The 13,098-nt window shown below is 44.4% G+C and overlaps 1 protein-coding gene across 5 annotated transcripts in view; it reads left to right on the top strand.

Annotated features, from left to right (window-relative positions):
• TAOK3 (TAO kinase 3) overlaps positions 1-13,098 on the top strand; it is a 116,675-nt gene that overhangs the window by 64,920 nt on the left and 38,657 nt on the right. For all 5 annotated transcript variants that reach the window (XM_083478537.1, XM_083478535.1, XM_083478538.1 and 2 more), the window contains one exon: positions 9,981-10,115. In XM_083478537.1, coding sequence (XP_083334663.1) covers positions 9,981-10,115 — 135 coding nt within the window. The remainder of the gene's footprint in view (positions 1-9,980; positions 10,116-13,098) is intronic.

Raw genomic sequence — 13,098 nt, 5'->3', positions numbered from 1 at the left:
TATACACAAGGCCAGGATAACATCTTGGCATCCTTAGACACGTCAGGGAAAAACCACTGCTCTGAAACTGAAGAGCCACTACCAGTCAGTAGGCTACACTGAGCTAGATGGGCCAGGGGTCTGACTAGATATGATGCAGCTCCCTATGTTTCAAACGTAAAGGTATGGCAGTAGAAAGGTGAAGGAAAGAAGTGTGGCCACAGAACAGGTGCAGAAGCAGTAGCTCCCCTTGATCAGACCAAGGGTGGAGCAGGGCAGAGACTGACCCTGGAGCTTTTTAAAAGTTTGCATCATCTGAGCAGCTAACTGGGAAATGCTGGAATATAAAATGGTTGGGGAACAGGCCTCTCCTCCCTCTTTCCACAAAGCCTCCTAACTGCTTAGGCATCAGCTTTAGCTATATACCTTGTCAAGTGGCAGATGACAGCTTGAACTTTGCTCCCTCTCATAGCAATTGGAGATTCGGAATCAAGATGTTCCCTGTCAGTGCTTTGGCATCCAAGGAGCCTGTGCTGTTTTCCTGAAGCTCGCATGAGCAGCATCAAAGAATAGTTGCCAAAGCTAGTTAAACCCACTGCCTGAGATCCCAGTTACTCATCCCCCTAGGCCTCAGAATTGCTCCATGGAAGAGAGTCAAGTAGATATAAAGACAACCATTCTGAGAAGAAGCCTAGAGGGATATAGGACTTAGGGTGGTTCCATAAATGTTCCTATCAGAAGGCTGTGTGAGAGAGAATGTATTCATGATTTTTGTTTCTTTGTGAAATCCAGGCTGAACAGAGGTCACAATCTTTGGGTGCTTCTGGTGAAGTCTTGTAATATTTACTCCCTTCACTTTGGCCTCCCCCGCCCCCCATCGTGCATGAGCCTGGGAAAAAGTAGTACACGCCCTTCAGTCCTTAAGGGTGCTTATTTATTCAGGGGAAAACATCCCATTCTTGAACATACAACTTTCCTTGCTCAGTTTAGAGGTGACGGCTCAGTATCGTACAATGACATTTGTCTATTAAGAGCGGAAATGGTACAAAAGAACGTAGGTATTGTAGAATTGCATATTACAGAAAAGCACTAGTAAGACTGAATTCATGTTCATATTCCCAAATAAACTTTAAGATACTAGAAAATAAGGAAAAGGAATGACCATGTGGGAAAGGTAGAAAATTACAAGTATCTAGGAACAATCATTACAAATATCTAGAAACAATCATGAAATGCAGCCAAGTAACCAAAGAATATATTAATTACCAGAGCCAATGTATGCCTAAATAAGACAATGTCATCAAGGAACACTCAAGCAAATTGGAAATGCCAGCTTTATTATTGTACAACTGTTCAACCAGTCTTTCAGTACAAAAGTGAATTCTGGACACTCCGGTTTTAAAGGCTATTTTGAAAGTGCTAAGGAAAACATTTTAATGAAGCAAAAGAGCCATCTGGAGAAAACATAATGAAGAGTTTGTGGATTTCACATGCAAGGTAAGATCATAAGGAAGCAAAATGGCAGAACACGATGGGGACCTGTGAGAAGAAGGTACTTTTCATCATGGAAGTTGAATAGGGTGGCACAAGACTCCAGAGTCTCTGACACCAGCAATACGGAAAGCAACAAACTGACCTGGAATGAGTGGGTACAAATTCTGTGAGCTGGAATGAGTTTGTGCCAAGGTGAGAGGAGATGTACGGTTGGTAATTGGGTGCTTTCGAGGTTTGTGAGCCCAGAAGAGAAACCACTCCCAATATGTATCAGTCCTTTCAAACCATGTGCCTATGGCATAGGGGTTGCCTTTCAAATGGTGTCAGCAACTTCCTTCTTCCTGAGGCTTTCCAAGCTTCTGAATGGTGTTATTTCATTATAAAGAAATCAGTAGAGTGGCCAGAGCATGGACACCCAACTTGCACAACCAGTGCAAACTTATCATTCCATATAGGAAATTATTTCAAAGCCAGATTCAGCTACAACACCACAAATTAGTTTATATAAGAAACAGAAGATATCATCCATGTATTTAAGGGATTGTTGTACGTATCAGAAAAGGTGCCTTGCAGTCCCAACCCTAAGTATTATACTCTTTCCAGCGAAAAAAACAAACAGATGAAGGTATTTTAGAGCCTCATACCTTTGACTACTAGTCTACAAAAGATAGTTATAACTCAGGTTTGGGGGTTGGTTTTGGACCCTGTCCAAAAAAGCATGTCATACCACTACAAGCTCTCATTTTCATTCACTTGTGACTGGAGAAATAACATCTACACTGCAATGATATTAATGTGAGACCTCACAAACTGGAGATACACGTTAGCGTACCACCCACCGAGCCTCTTGTTCAGCAACTTGTGGATGTGTTGAGGAACAGGTATTTGAGGCAGTCCTTTGACACAGGTGTGTAAGAGGATGCTGCCAGAATGTCTTAATCTGCTGGACCTTAGAAGCAGAACCTGCTAGTAGTACTGGAACACTTGATGAGAACATACTTCCTGAGTCAGTAGCAGGGATGGGGAACCTGCAGCCCTCCAGTGCTGGGCTCCAAGGGATGATGGGAGTGCAATCAAACAACATCTGAAGAGCCACAGGTTCCCCAGAGGTCCCCTGCTCTAGAAGAAAGTCTTCAACTTCACTTGCAGACTACTTAGTGAACTCTTAGTCCAACTAAGCCTGCTTTGCTTATTCTGTAGTTCTGTCCACCTGCAGAATAATATGAGCAGAAGTCTGTCCCGAGGAAATCACAATCTAAATTTAGGCTCTGGTGTTGGTGAGGCGGACAGGAGGAAGGAGCTTAGGGTATCAAGGGATGAATATGGCCAAATACAGTTACTGTGTGGTTAGCCCACATCCCCAACTGAAACGAAGCCTGAGAAATTGAGTTAAATGCTTCATAAATGAGAGCAACAGATGGTCTATGGTTGGTTGCATAAGGATATACAGTGGTGCCTCGCAAGACGAAATTAATTCGTTCTGCAAGTTTTTTCGTCTTGCGAATTTTTCGTCTTGCGAAGCACGGTCAAGTCGCAACTGCACCTCTTCAAGCGGTTTTAAGAAAAAGGAAACAAACTTGCAAGACTTTTTCGTCTTGCGAAGCAAGCCCATAGGGAAATTCGTCTTGCGAAGCAACTCAAAAAACGAAAAACTCTTTCGTCTTCCGAGGCATTCGTCTTGTGAGGTACCACTGTAGTTTACTTGGAAGAAACAAGCAAAAGGTTAAACTTTCACATATCTGTTTGGGAAGGGGTGCATTAAATAGCCATGGGGCCCAATTTGGACTGGCACCATGGTGGGGAGTTGTGGTTAATCCTTCTCTTCCACCCTGCCTCAAAATAAAAATTCCTTCCCACAACAAATGGCTTCTGGAGAGAGGGGGTGTTTTTGAGGAGAACTACAACATGTGGGGTAAAGGGTTAAACTTCCCCTCCCCGTGTGCATCAGTCCTAATTCTAGTTGCCCCCATTCACAGCTACCATTTAACACCCTCCCCCTTTTAAAAAAACACCAACACATACACTTACAGATATACGAAATATAGTTGTGAATGTTGCGTATTGTCCAGTTTGGTCTTATGTCTGATTAAAAATGGAAGATTACTTTTTTTAAAAAGTCTCACTTGGAGCCCAGAATATAGCTTTCAGATAGCTTAGAGTGAAAATAACCGGTTAGAGAAGTGAGAAGAAAGGGATCTAAATGTGGGCTTGATGAATAATTAAGTTGTCATAGGTTATTGGTTATTAGCATTTGGGTCAGGTTAGGGGGAAGCAACTTGTATCTCTCGAGTTGCAAGGGGTTTGGGTGGTGCAACAGAGGAAGCTGAATTACTAGATCCATTTGAAAAACCAGATACTGTAGAGCTAAGAAAAGTCTAGTAAATGAGCTACTTGCATGCTCATGAATAAAGTGTTCAAAGTTGTTTGTTTAATTTATTTCTATCCCACGCTTCCCAAAGGAGCCCAGGACAATGAATTATGTGTCACCTGTTAGAACTGTTTGTGGAGGTGGTGGGCTGTGTTTGTGAACAGTATCATTCATGGAGGGGGTCAGTCTATGCCCTGGACTCCTTTGGGAGGAAAGGAGGGATATAAATTAAATAAATAATAGGTCCCTGTCCTGGATGACCCAGACTTCTTTCTGAGGCAGAAGACTCTTCTGTTGGCGCAGGTCTGTAGGAGTCTTGAGTGGGGAATTCCGCAGCTTGCAACACCACCAAAACGAGAGTACGAGGCGGAACAGGGGACAAGTTCTGTGATGAGTTCAGATTTGCTGAGCAAGGAGCCATGATAAGCAACTGCATCTTTTCTAGCACCTGAAGTCCCATGTAAGCTTGTGCTCAAGGGCTCGGTTAGTGGCCAGCTTGTGGTGTAGGTTTGCTAAACTCAAAGGCAGAGCTCTACCTCCTTAATATCACTGCTACTTTTCAGCTAGGGGATGGGCCTTGAGCAGTCAGTGACTTGCTTGACTCCTTGGATGCTTGGTTAAGCAAGCTGGTGCTGAAGCAAAGATTCCATTGCCTAGGCCCTCTTCCTGAGAGCTCTCCCAGGTTCTCCAGAACATGGCTATTTTCTCCTTTTTGGAACTTGTTTCCTACAGTGTGACCTGTTGCCTGTTAACCTACTGACCATTGCTAGATGCCATTGCCATTCCAGACCCATTCTGGTCTTGCTCAGCTCCCAGTGGGTTCTAAACCCAACAGCTTCAAGATAATTAGTGAGCACAGACCATGGAACTGGAAACAGCTTTTGTTAGAATTTGTTGGTAAGATAGAATTATGTTTATACGAGCAGGAGGATTGCTAGGGAAGGGAGGTGTTAGAACATTCAATTTGCATACAGAAAGTCCCATGTTCAACCTCTGCCATCTCCAGTAGGGTTGGGAGAGACTCCTGTCTGAAATCCTGGGGAGGTGCTGCCAGTCAGAGTCGATAATACTTAGCTGTCTTTCTCAGCATAAGGCAGTTTACCTGTGTCCCCTCCTGCCCACACATAGATATTGATGGTTAAAAATTACCTGCCCTAATCCAAAGTTCTTGGAGGCTCCCAGACACATGTAGAGTTCTGTAGAAGGATAGGGATACTCAATGAGATACTATATGCTTGCATTTTGAAGCAGCCCTTACATTTTGAACCTTGCATCAAGGATTGGGGCTAAAGTCTCTGAACAAAAAATCAATGTAGGCAGGAAGGATCTTTTTGATGATAGGCTTGTTATGGGCTTCCAGTCTCTGACATGGTTATTTTAATGCTGTTAGAGATACTTATATTTCGTATCTTTAAATATAGGTTCATGGGATAGACATTTATTTATTTATTTTCCCCACTGGGATCATAATTTTTTTTCTCTTAAGGTTAAATATTTAATCTTGATACTTGATTAGAAGCTAGTTTCATGTAAGTTAATGTAACCATTAAAAAAGGTAAAGGACCCCTGACAGTTAAGTCCAGTCGCAGACGACTCTGGGGTTGCGGTGCTCATCTCGCTTTACAGGCCGAGGGAGCCGGCGATGGTCCTCAGACAGTTTTTCCAGGTCGTGTGGCCAGCATGACTAAGCTGCTTCTGGCACAACGGAACACCAAAACCAGAGCGACGCATGGAAACGCCATTTCCCTTCCCACCAGAGCAGTACCTATTTATCTACTTGCACTTTTTGGTGTGCTTTTGAACTGCTAGGTTGGCAGGAGCTGGGACCGAGCAGCAGGAGCTCACCCTGTTGCAGGGATTCGAACCACTGACCTTCTGATCGGCAAGCCCAAGAGGCTCAGTGGTTTAGACCACAGCGCCACCCACGTCCCTAATGCAACCATTAGCCTCCTCCAATAAAATGCAGACTTGGCCTCTCAAACTCTGGCCAAACACTGTTTTCCTCTATCCTTAACAAATTGGGGCGTGGGTTGTTTTTTATTATTTTATTATTTTATTTTTGCTCTGTGATGGAGCACTCACATCATATGCAAAGGGTCTTTGGTTCAAACCCTGACATCTCCAGTTAGGGCAAGAAGGAGAGCCTTTGCCAGTCATTGTAGACAATGCTGTGTTAGATGGACCGGTGGTCCTTGTCTCAGTATAGAGTAGTTTACTGTGGCCCTAAAAATAAATCTCACATGCATAAAACTTACCTGCCAGTGGTGAAGATGGAGAATAAGGCCAACTTCAATCAAGTAGCCTTTGTAGGTTGCTTATTTCTCGCACAAGTGGCCCCATCCATCACACCGGTGGATGAAGTTTGCACATCCACATAAGAGTAATCTTTTGCATGATAATGGATGTGAAGTTGGAGTCCCTGCTCAGCCTCCAAATAAGGTTGATGAGATTTTCCAAGTTCCTTTGAATTTTAATATGCACCTTAATATTTTTTTTTAAAAAAAACCCCAAAATTTCCTTGTTTGGAAAACAGCCCTGTTTAGTTCAGATTGTAGTTCCTCAAAAAAGTTGCTGCTTATACATTCGAGTTACATGCCAGATGCATCTTACCCTATTTGTATTAACAGCTATGCTCTGAAAGATGCACTTCATCACTTGTCAGCCAAGGAGAATCTTGGTCAGTTTTTCCTAGGATAAACGTTGCATCCTTCCTGCAAGCATAGACTCTTCTGCACTAGAAAACCATAAAGTGGCAATATTGGACACATCGTGAGTCAATTCCTCTTGCTGGAAATGGGACTCCTTCCTCAAGCTTCCTTATTCAAAGAACTGGTTGCACTTGGATATGCTGAAGAAGACACCCGGATAGTATTCCAGCCGTGCTTGTGTAACTTGCTGTTAAGCAACCTTCACTGATGATGCTTCTGCACCACCTTAGGACTTCTCGATTAGTGATCTGCTACACTTACAGAGCTAAGAAAAAGGAGCAGAAAATGGAAGCGATGATGCCCAGGTCCTCCTGGATGCAGCCTCTGGAAAAGGTTCTGCAAACAATAACAATAATAATAACAACCACGCAGTGTTATTTTCATACCGTAGAAACACACTGGCCTGTTGATTGGTTATGTTTGCAATTCAGGCAGATAGGAAACAAAGGCTTTAAACCATTATCAATGAGTTTCAAGGATGTGCTCACTCAACTTCTGAACATCTCTCCTGCATAGTCCAATGACAAGACCTTACTCCTTCTGTACTTATGTCCTCACAAAATCCATTTAGACTTATGTGGATGGACAGCGGACTTTCCCTTGTTCCATCTTGTTGGCTTTTTTGAATGTTATACAGAACTTAAATCCGATGAAAAGTCTCCTGGGAAATGGTAAGAGGTCCTGATGCTTGTTTATGTGCCCCATGTCAATTAGGAGGGATGGGGAAACAGGAGCAGACCCACATGCAACAAGTGCTCTGTTTGATACCATTTTGCTCCAGATTCGCGGTTCATTTGGAATTGAAACATGGTGGAGCTGCCCATTTGGCACCTGGTAACTTCTGGGTGGTTTTGTTAGGACAGCCTTCTCCATCCTGGTGCCCTCGAGAAGTTGCTGGGCTCCCAGCTCTCATCAGCCCCTGCCAGCATTGCCAAAAGCAGGCGGTGGTGATGGAAGTCGCAGTCCAAAACATCTGGCGAGCACCAGGTTGATGGTGCAGGTTGATTCTCAAACTCTGAAGCATGCATAATTAGGGTTGCACTTACTTGGAAGGTACCGAAGAGATATTTAGTACAGACTGGTTTGGAATGGGGTCCACATGGATGTGAGAAGAGAAAAATGCTAGTAGCTGCTGAAAGGGATGGGGAAGAAGTGACACACAGAGCCTTCTGGATATAGCAAAGCATTTGCTAACCCATTAACACTGGCAAATTAATTGTGTTCCTTTACAAAAAGCCAGCCCTGCCTAGGACCATTTCTGTGTTTTGAAGATCAGTCTTTAGGACCTGGATGACTTGCCCAGAGTGCCTCTGGGGCCTTGCTTACACGACACATCAACATGCAGTAATACTTCTTGAATGTCCATTGCCCAGTGATTTGGTGGGGGTGTTCCAATTCTTATTGCTTTATACAGCATCAACACAATGTAATAAATGAAAACGGTCATTCTGAACATGTTTACGTTCAGGAGGATAATCGGAACCTGGAGTAACTTGAAAGAGTCACCAGATCCTGGTAACAAGTAGAGTGGGTTTTTCATGCCGGTCTTAATTAATCGCCTGTGGTTTGCATGCTTGATCTTGAAGGGGACATACCCTAGCATGATCAGTCTCTGATCGCACCTAAAAATAAGAGGATAGCCAGTTCTTTTGATGGAGCTCTCTGATTCCTAGGAAACTCTGGGCGACCCATGCTGGTCAGCAAGGGTATGTGGCCAAACTCCCTTGAAGTGCTGCGTGTGCATGTAGGGCAGGCAGAGTAATACCCCTGAAGTAGCATCCTGATTCTTTATTTTTAAAACAAATAGTCTTAGGACCTATGGGCTGCCTTAAACCTGATCTCCAGTCGGTGCCATGGTTCTGTATTATTTGTTTTGTCCATTAGAACCAATTCCTTGGTTTTACGGTCCCTTTGCGCATAATAAGAATGAAAATCCAGTGGCTCTGACTTCTGAAAAAGCGGAAAGTTCATTTTATACTTTTCTGGCTGCCACTGGAAATGGGATGTCTGACTAGATGGGCTTGGTCTTATTTCTGTAGGGCCTTTCAGATGTTGCTGTACTCCAGCTTCTGTCAACTCTGGCTAGTGGTCAGAGATGATGGGAGTCAGAACCTGACAACATCTCGAGGGCCACAGGTTTGCCACCCTTGCTTTTGGGTTCTTAGTATGCCACACCCTGCTTCTTGGAGCTACTATAGATGGCAGGATGAATGCAACCAGTCTCCTTCCTTGCTGAAAAATGTTGGGGGAAAGAATTTGAGTTTCCCTAGCTTGGAGGCTGGCAGCTTAAAAGTAGCCTTTTCTTTATTTCAAATTACAATAACAGGGTTCTCTTTTTAGTGGTCTGTTTAAATCTGGGCATGTATAATAATTTATAAGTAGCAGATAATAATATATAGCCTGAAATGACACAGTGTGTAGGTCACTGATTTATTCCCATTATGCAGAAGAGTTACTGAGGCCGAGAGGTAACACAGCACTGAAGGCCACCCAACATGTCCACAGATGATCTGAAATTCAAACTCCCATGTCCCAGATCCAAGACACAGGCATTTGCCACTGGAAGAATGCAATTTCCCAAATGACATATGCAACCATTTTATTTTTTAAAAAAATAAATATGTGAGAGACAGTATGACACTTAAAACACAAATTCTGGCCATAGTGTCATTGTTTCCTGAAGCTCTGGGTCACAGGAGAGAAGAAAAAACTTAGCAAAGATCATTTGTATTAAACTGTGTTCTGTCTCTTTAAATGTAAAAAAAATTTCCTTTCCAAGGCTATGGAGAGAAAATGCTAGAACCGTGCACGATCATGACTAGAAAGCAGGATCCCTGAGTGGTCACAGAGTCTTTCCAGCACAAGACACACACAGAGAGGCTGGTCTCCTCCATCCTGCATCTATTTAGACAGAAATGCTTCTTCTTCAGAGCAGATAGCAAGTCCAGAGGAAAATCCAGGCTGGAAAAGGGAATGTGGCAGATCCTTGCTTCTGTGTTCAAAGGGAGCAGCAGCAGCACCACCACCACCACCAGCAGCAGCAGCAGCATCTTTGCTAGCCATGGAAACCATGTTTTTAAAGGGATTATTTGGGTGCAGTGTTTTAAGCAAGCCCTTCTGAGGACTCTGACTGCTCTGCAGCGCTTTGTGTTTTTGATTCTCTTTTTTGCACATATGTAATTCTGGAGGTTAAAAAAAAAAATCTGCCAGGGATTCAGAAGGCATCCCACTAGCGATCAGCTGACATTCCTAACTGAAGGCTGCAATGTGTTGCTTATTCATTTTGTACTGTGAGAGCTGCAGGGACTAGCAGAGAGCCAAACTATGCATTTCAAACAGCAGGGCTTGTGCAAAAAGAGGGGTGAAAGAGAGGCAGCCGGCGAAGAAAGAGCACAACTGGACTTTCTCCTTGTTTTCATCCATTTCTGCAGGATCATGTATTCATAAGGGATGAGGTGGGCCACGGGGAGCGCAGGCCTGAGCTGCGGCCTACCCACTCAGTCCAGAATCGGGCCCTCCACTACCGGAACCGAGAACGCTTTGCCACAATCAAATCAGCATCTTTGGTAAGCAGCCACCACACCCCTTGCCCCGCTATCCTTTTTTTTCTTCTCCCCTCCTCGTTCTGATGTGACTGTGTCAGTCTGGGGAAGGGGTCAAGAATTCTCTCCCAACGCCCTCTTTCTCTCTCTCTCTCTTTCTCTCTCTCTCTTTCTATCTTTTTGTTGGCATAGCAACTAGATATTGAGAGAGAGAGAGAGAGAGAGAGAGGTGGTTTTTTTTTATTTAAAGAAAAAAATCTTTTGCAGAATATTTTGAAAATATCTCTTAGCAATTTGGGATTTATTTGCAGCAGGTTGAAATTTAAACGTGGCTTTTGGAAGGAAGAGGTGCTTTTCTTTCTTTTCTTTTTTCCCTCTGATTGGTTTGTTCCAAATTGCATCCATTTTTGTTGAGTATAATTTCTGTCTGTCTGGGAGGAGGAAGAGGAGGAGGAGGGGTGGTGGTGGGGGGAACGACGGAGTGACTGGAGATATTGATGATTATAATTTTAATGAGTGCTGATGGTTTGACCAGTGGAAGGAACCACTGCCGCCTCTCATGGCGAATTGCTTAGCTGTTTGCATTCATTCATTCTCATTCATTCATTTTACGGCTAACTGCATTGTTCCCATTTGACACTATAAAGGACCGGGCAACTCCTATAAAATGACAGAGGGCTGGGTTTTTCCCCCCTCTTCCCTTCTTTCTTTTTTACTGGAGGGTGCGAGAAAAAGCAGGCAAGAGGAGATGGTGGCGGTGGTTCAGCCAGCATTTGTACTATTGCAAATGTGATTGCTAGTGATGTCTTTGTAGTAGCGAAAGGGGTGTGTGCTTGTAGAGAGTGAGGTCTCTGCCTCCTCCCCCATCCTTTCCTTTTCTCTCTCTCTCACACACACACTCCTTCTCTCCCTCTAACACACACACACACACACACACACACACACACACAGCTGGAAATTGGCAGCAGTATCCCAAGAGTGGATGGAGGAGGGGTTGTGATGCTTCGCAAACCAGAAACGATCTCCTACATGTAAAATGATAGAAATATTTGGTATTTCGGCCAAATCAGTATTAGAGGTCACATGGGCAGAGAGATTTACAGGGTGCCCAGCATTTGGCCGTTGCATTTGCTGCCTGCCATTATGACATCATCCTGAGCCAGCCCAGAAATTACAATGGATAACCCTCCCCCCCCCCGCTTTTTTTTGTGTGTCTTGCCTCGTAGCTGAATGATTTTTCTCCTTTGCCATTTCCCTGAGTCCTCTCCATAGCACATCCGCCCGCCCGCCCCCCCCCCACGCTCCCCCTCGCTCCGATCTTCAGGACACATCAAAAGAGCTTCTTGTTAGCCCTAGACAATGGTGGTTTGAGAACGAATTTGCAGTGGTAGAGGCTTCATATCTCCCCCACCCCTTGTGCTGAAGCAGTCGAGTTTGAATTATTGCTTGTGCTCACTGCTGGCGTGGATCTCGGGAGGGGTGTGTGTGTGCATGTGTGTGTGTGTGTGTGTGTGTGTGTGTGGTTCCCCCACCCCCAGTGTGGCAAGGGAAACTGCTCCCTCCAGAACTTACAGGTTGACCTGATTGTACGGGCATGGAAGGATGGTCTTCAGGGCGGCAACATGCCTCACGCCTCATCCAAGCGGAGGCCTTGGGTGTTCTCTCCTTTGGTAGCGAATCTTGTGGCATCTCATTATACCAGTACACCCCTTGCCTTGTAGAAATGGATACAGTCCTGTTGTAAGTTAGCGCAGTCATTCAGTTCCCTCATTCTCAAACTCTTGCTAAAATACTACTCAGTCCAAAGCGTGACTCTTGGGGGCGGAGGGAATTCTGACGCTAGCGGTATATCAGCATTTCACGAATTTCACTTTTGCATATCCGTGTCTAAAATGTGGCGGGTGTCAAGACTGACAACCCCAAATGCAACAGCCCCAAAATCTCCCAAGATAACACCAGGGAAAGTTGGCAGTTGCCGAAATACGTTTTGCCAGCGTTCGCTCGTATAGGTCCTCAATGTGGGGGGACGCAGACCTATTTTGGAAATTCTCAACACCCATTTGTTCACAAGTGAGTGTTGGCATTCGCCGAATATTGCCCCCTCCCATTGTAACTCATAAATGGTCAAGAACCACACTAATCATTAAGCAGTAGTTACAACCCCTGGGAGACCTGGAGGAGCGTTACTATGACCCATGGTACCTGTCTGCCAAGAGGGGTAAGGGAATAGTATGATACACAGAACCAGCTACCACTTGTGTTTTCCCTCTGGCTCCTTCTGAACCTGCCTTCGGTGTATCCAGTTATCACCACTGGTAAACTTACAACGCCCCCTCCCTTTTACTCCTTGAAAGTAAAGGTATGGCCAAGGAAAATGAAATCTCACCAGTATTCTTTCCCCCTCATTCTTGCCACCAGTGGTGTTTTAAATGCATGCAAAAGTTGTACCTGCTACAAAATATTCCAGTGTATTCTCACAATCTAACAGGAGTGCTCCTGTTCAGGATTGGCCATTTAATCTGCCATGCCCACATCCAGAACAATATAAACTGCAAGGGGATGAAACAAGCTGTTTTGTACACCACCACTCCAGGTTTCCCCTTCCCTTCCCTTCCTCTCCACCCTGCTTTTGACACTCAACAGTCCATGGTTCCTGGAGAACACTGAGTATTGTCAGTCCCAACTGGGGTGCTATTTGGGAATTGGGGGTTACCTGTTTTGTTTTTAGGGTTGCATCCAATATTAGCCTTACTCTGAGCAGACCCATTGAAATTAATGGATATGACTAACTCAGGCCCATTAATTTCTGTGCTTTGAGTAACACTAAGTTGGATACAACCCTCAATGCTTTGGAGATACTTCTAGGTTCCCCCCACCAATACCCTACATGTTGGTACCACCCTCTCAGTTCTCAATGGCCACCTTTTGTCCCCCAGTCCTGTAAGCACTCATTGACTGAGTTTGCTGTTAAAGGTGAGGGAAGTATAAACTAGAAAGCACAAATAAA

The sequence above is a fragment of the Podarcis liolepis genome, assembly GCF_965112155.1.
Source record: "Podarcis liolepis genome assembly, chromosome: 15".
In the NCBI taxonomy this organism is placed as follows: Eukaryota; Metazoa; Chordata; class Lepidosauria; order Squamata; family Lacertidae; genus Podarcis; species Podarcis liolepis.
This window is presented reverse-complemented; position numbering and strand designations above follow the sequence as displayed.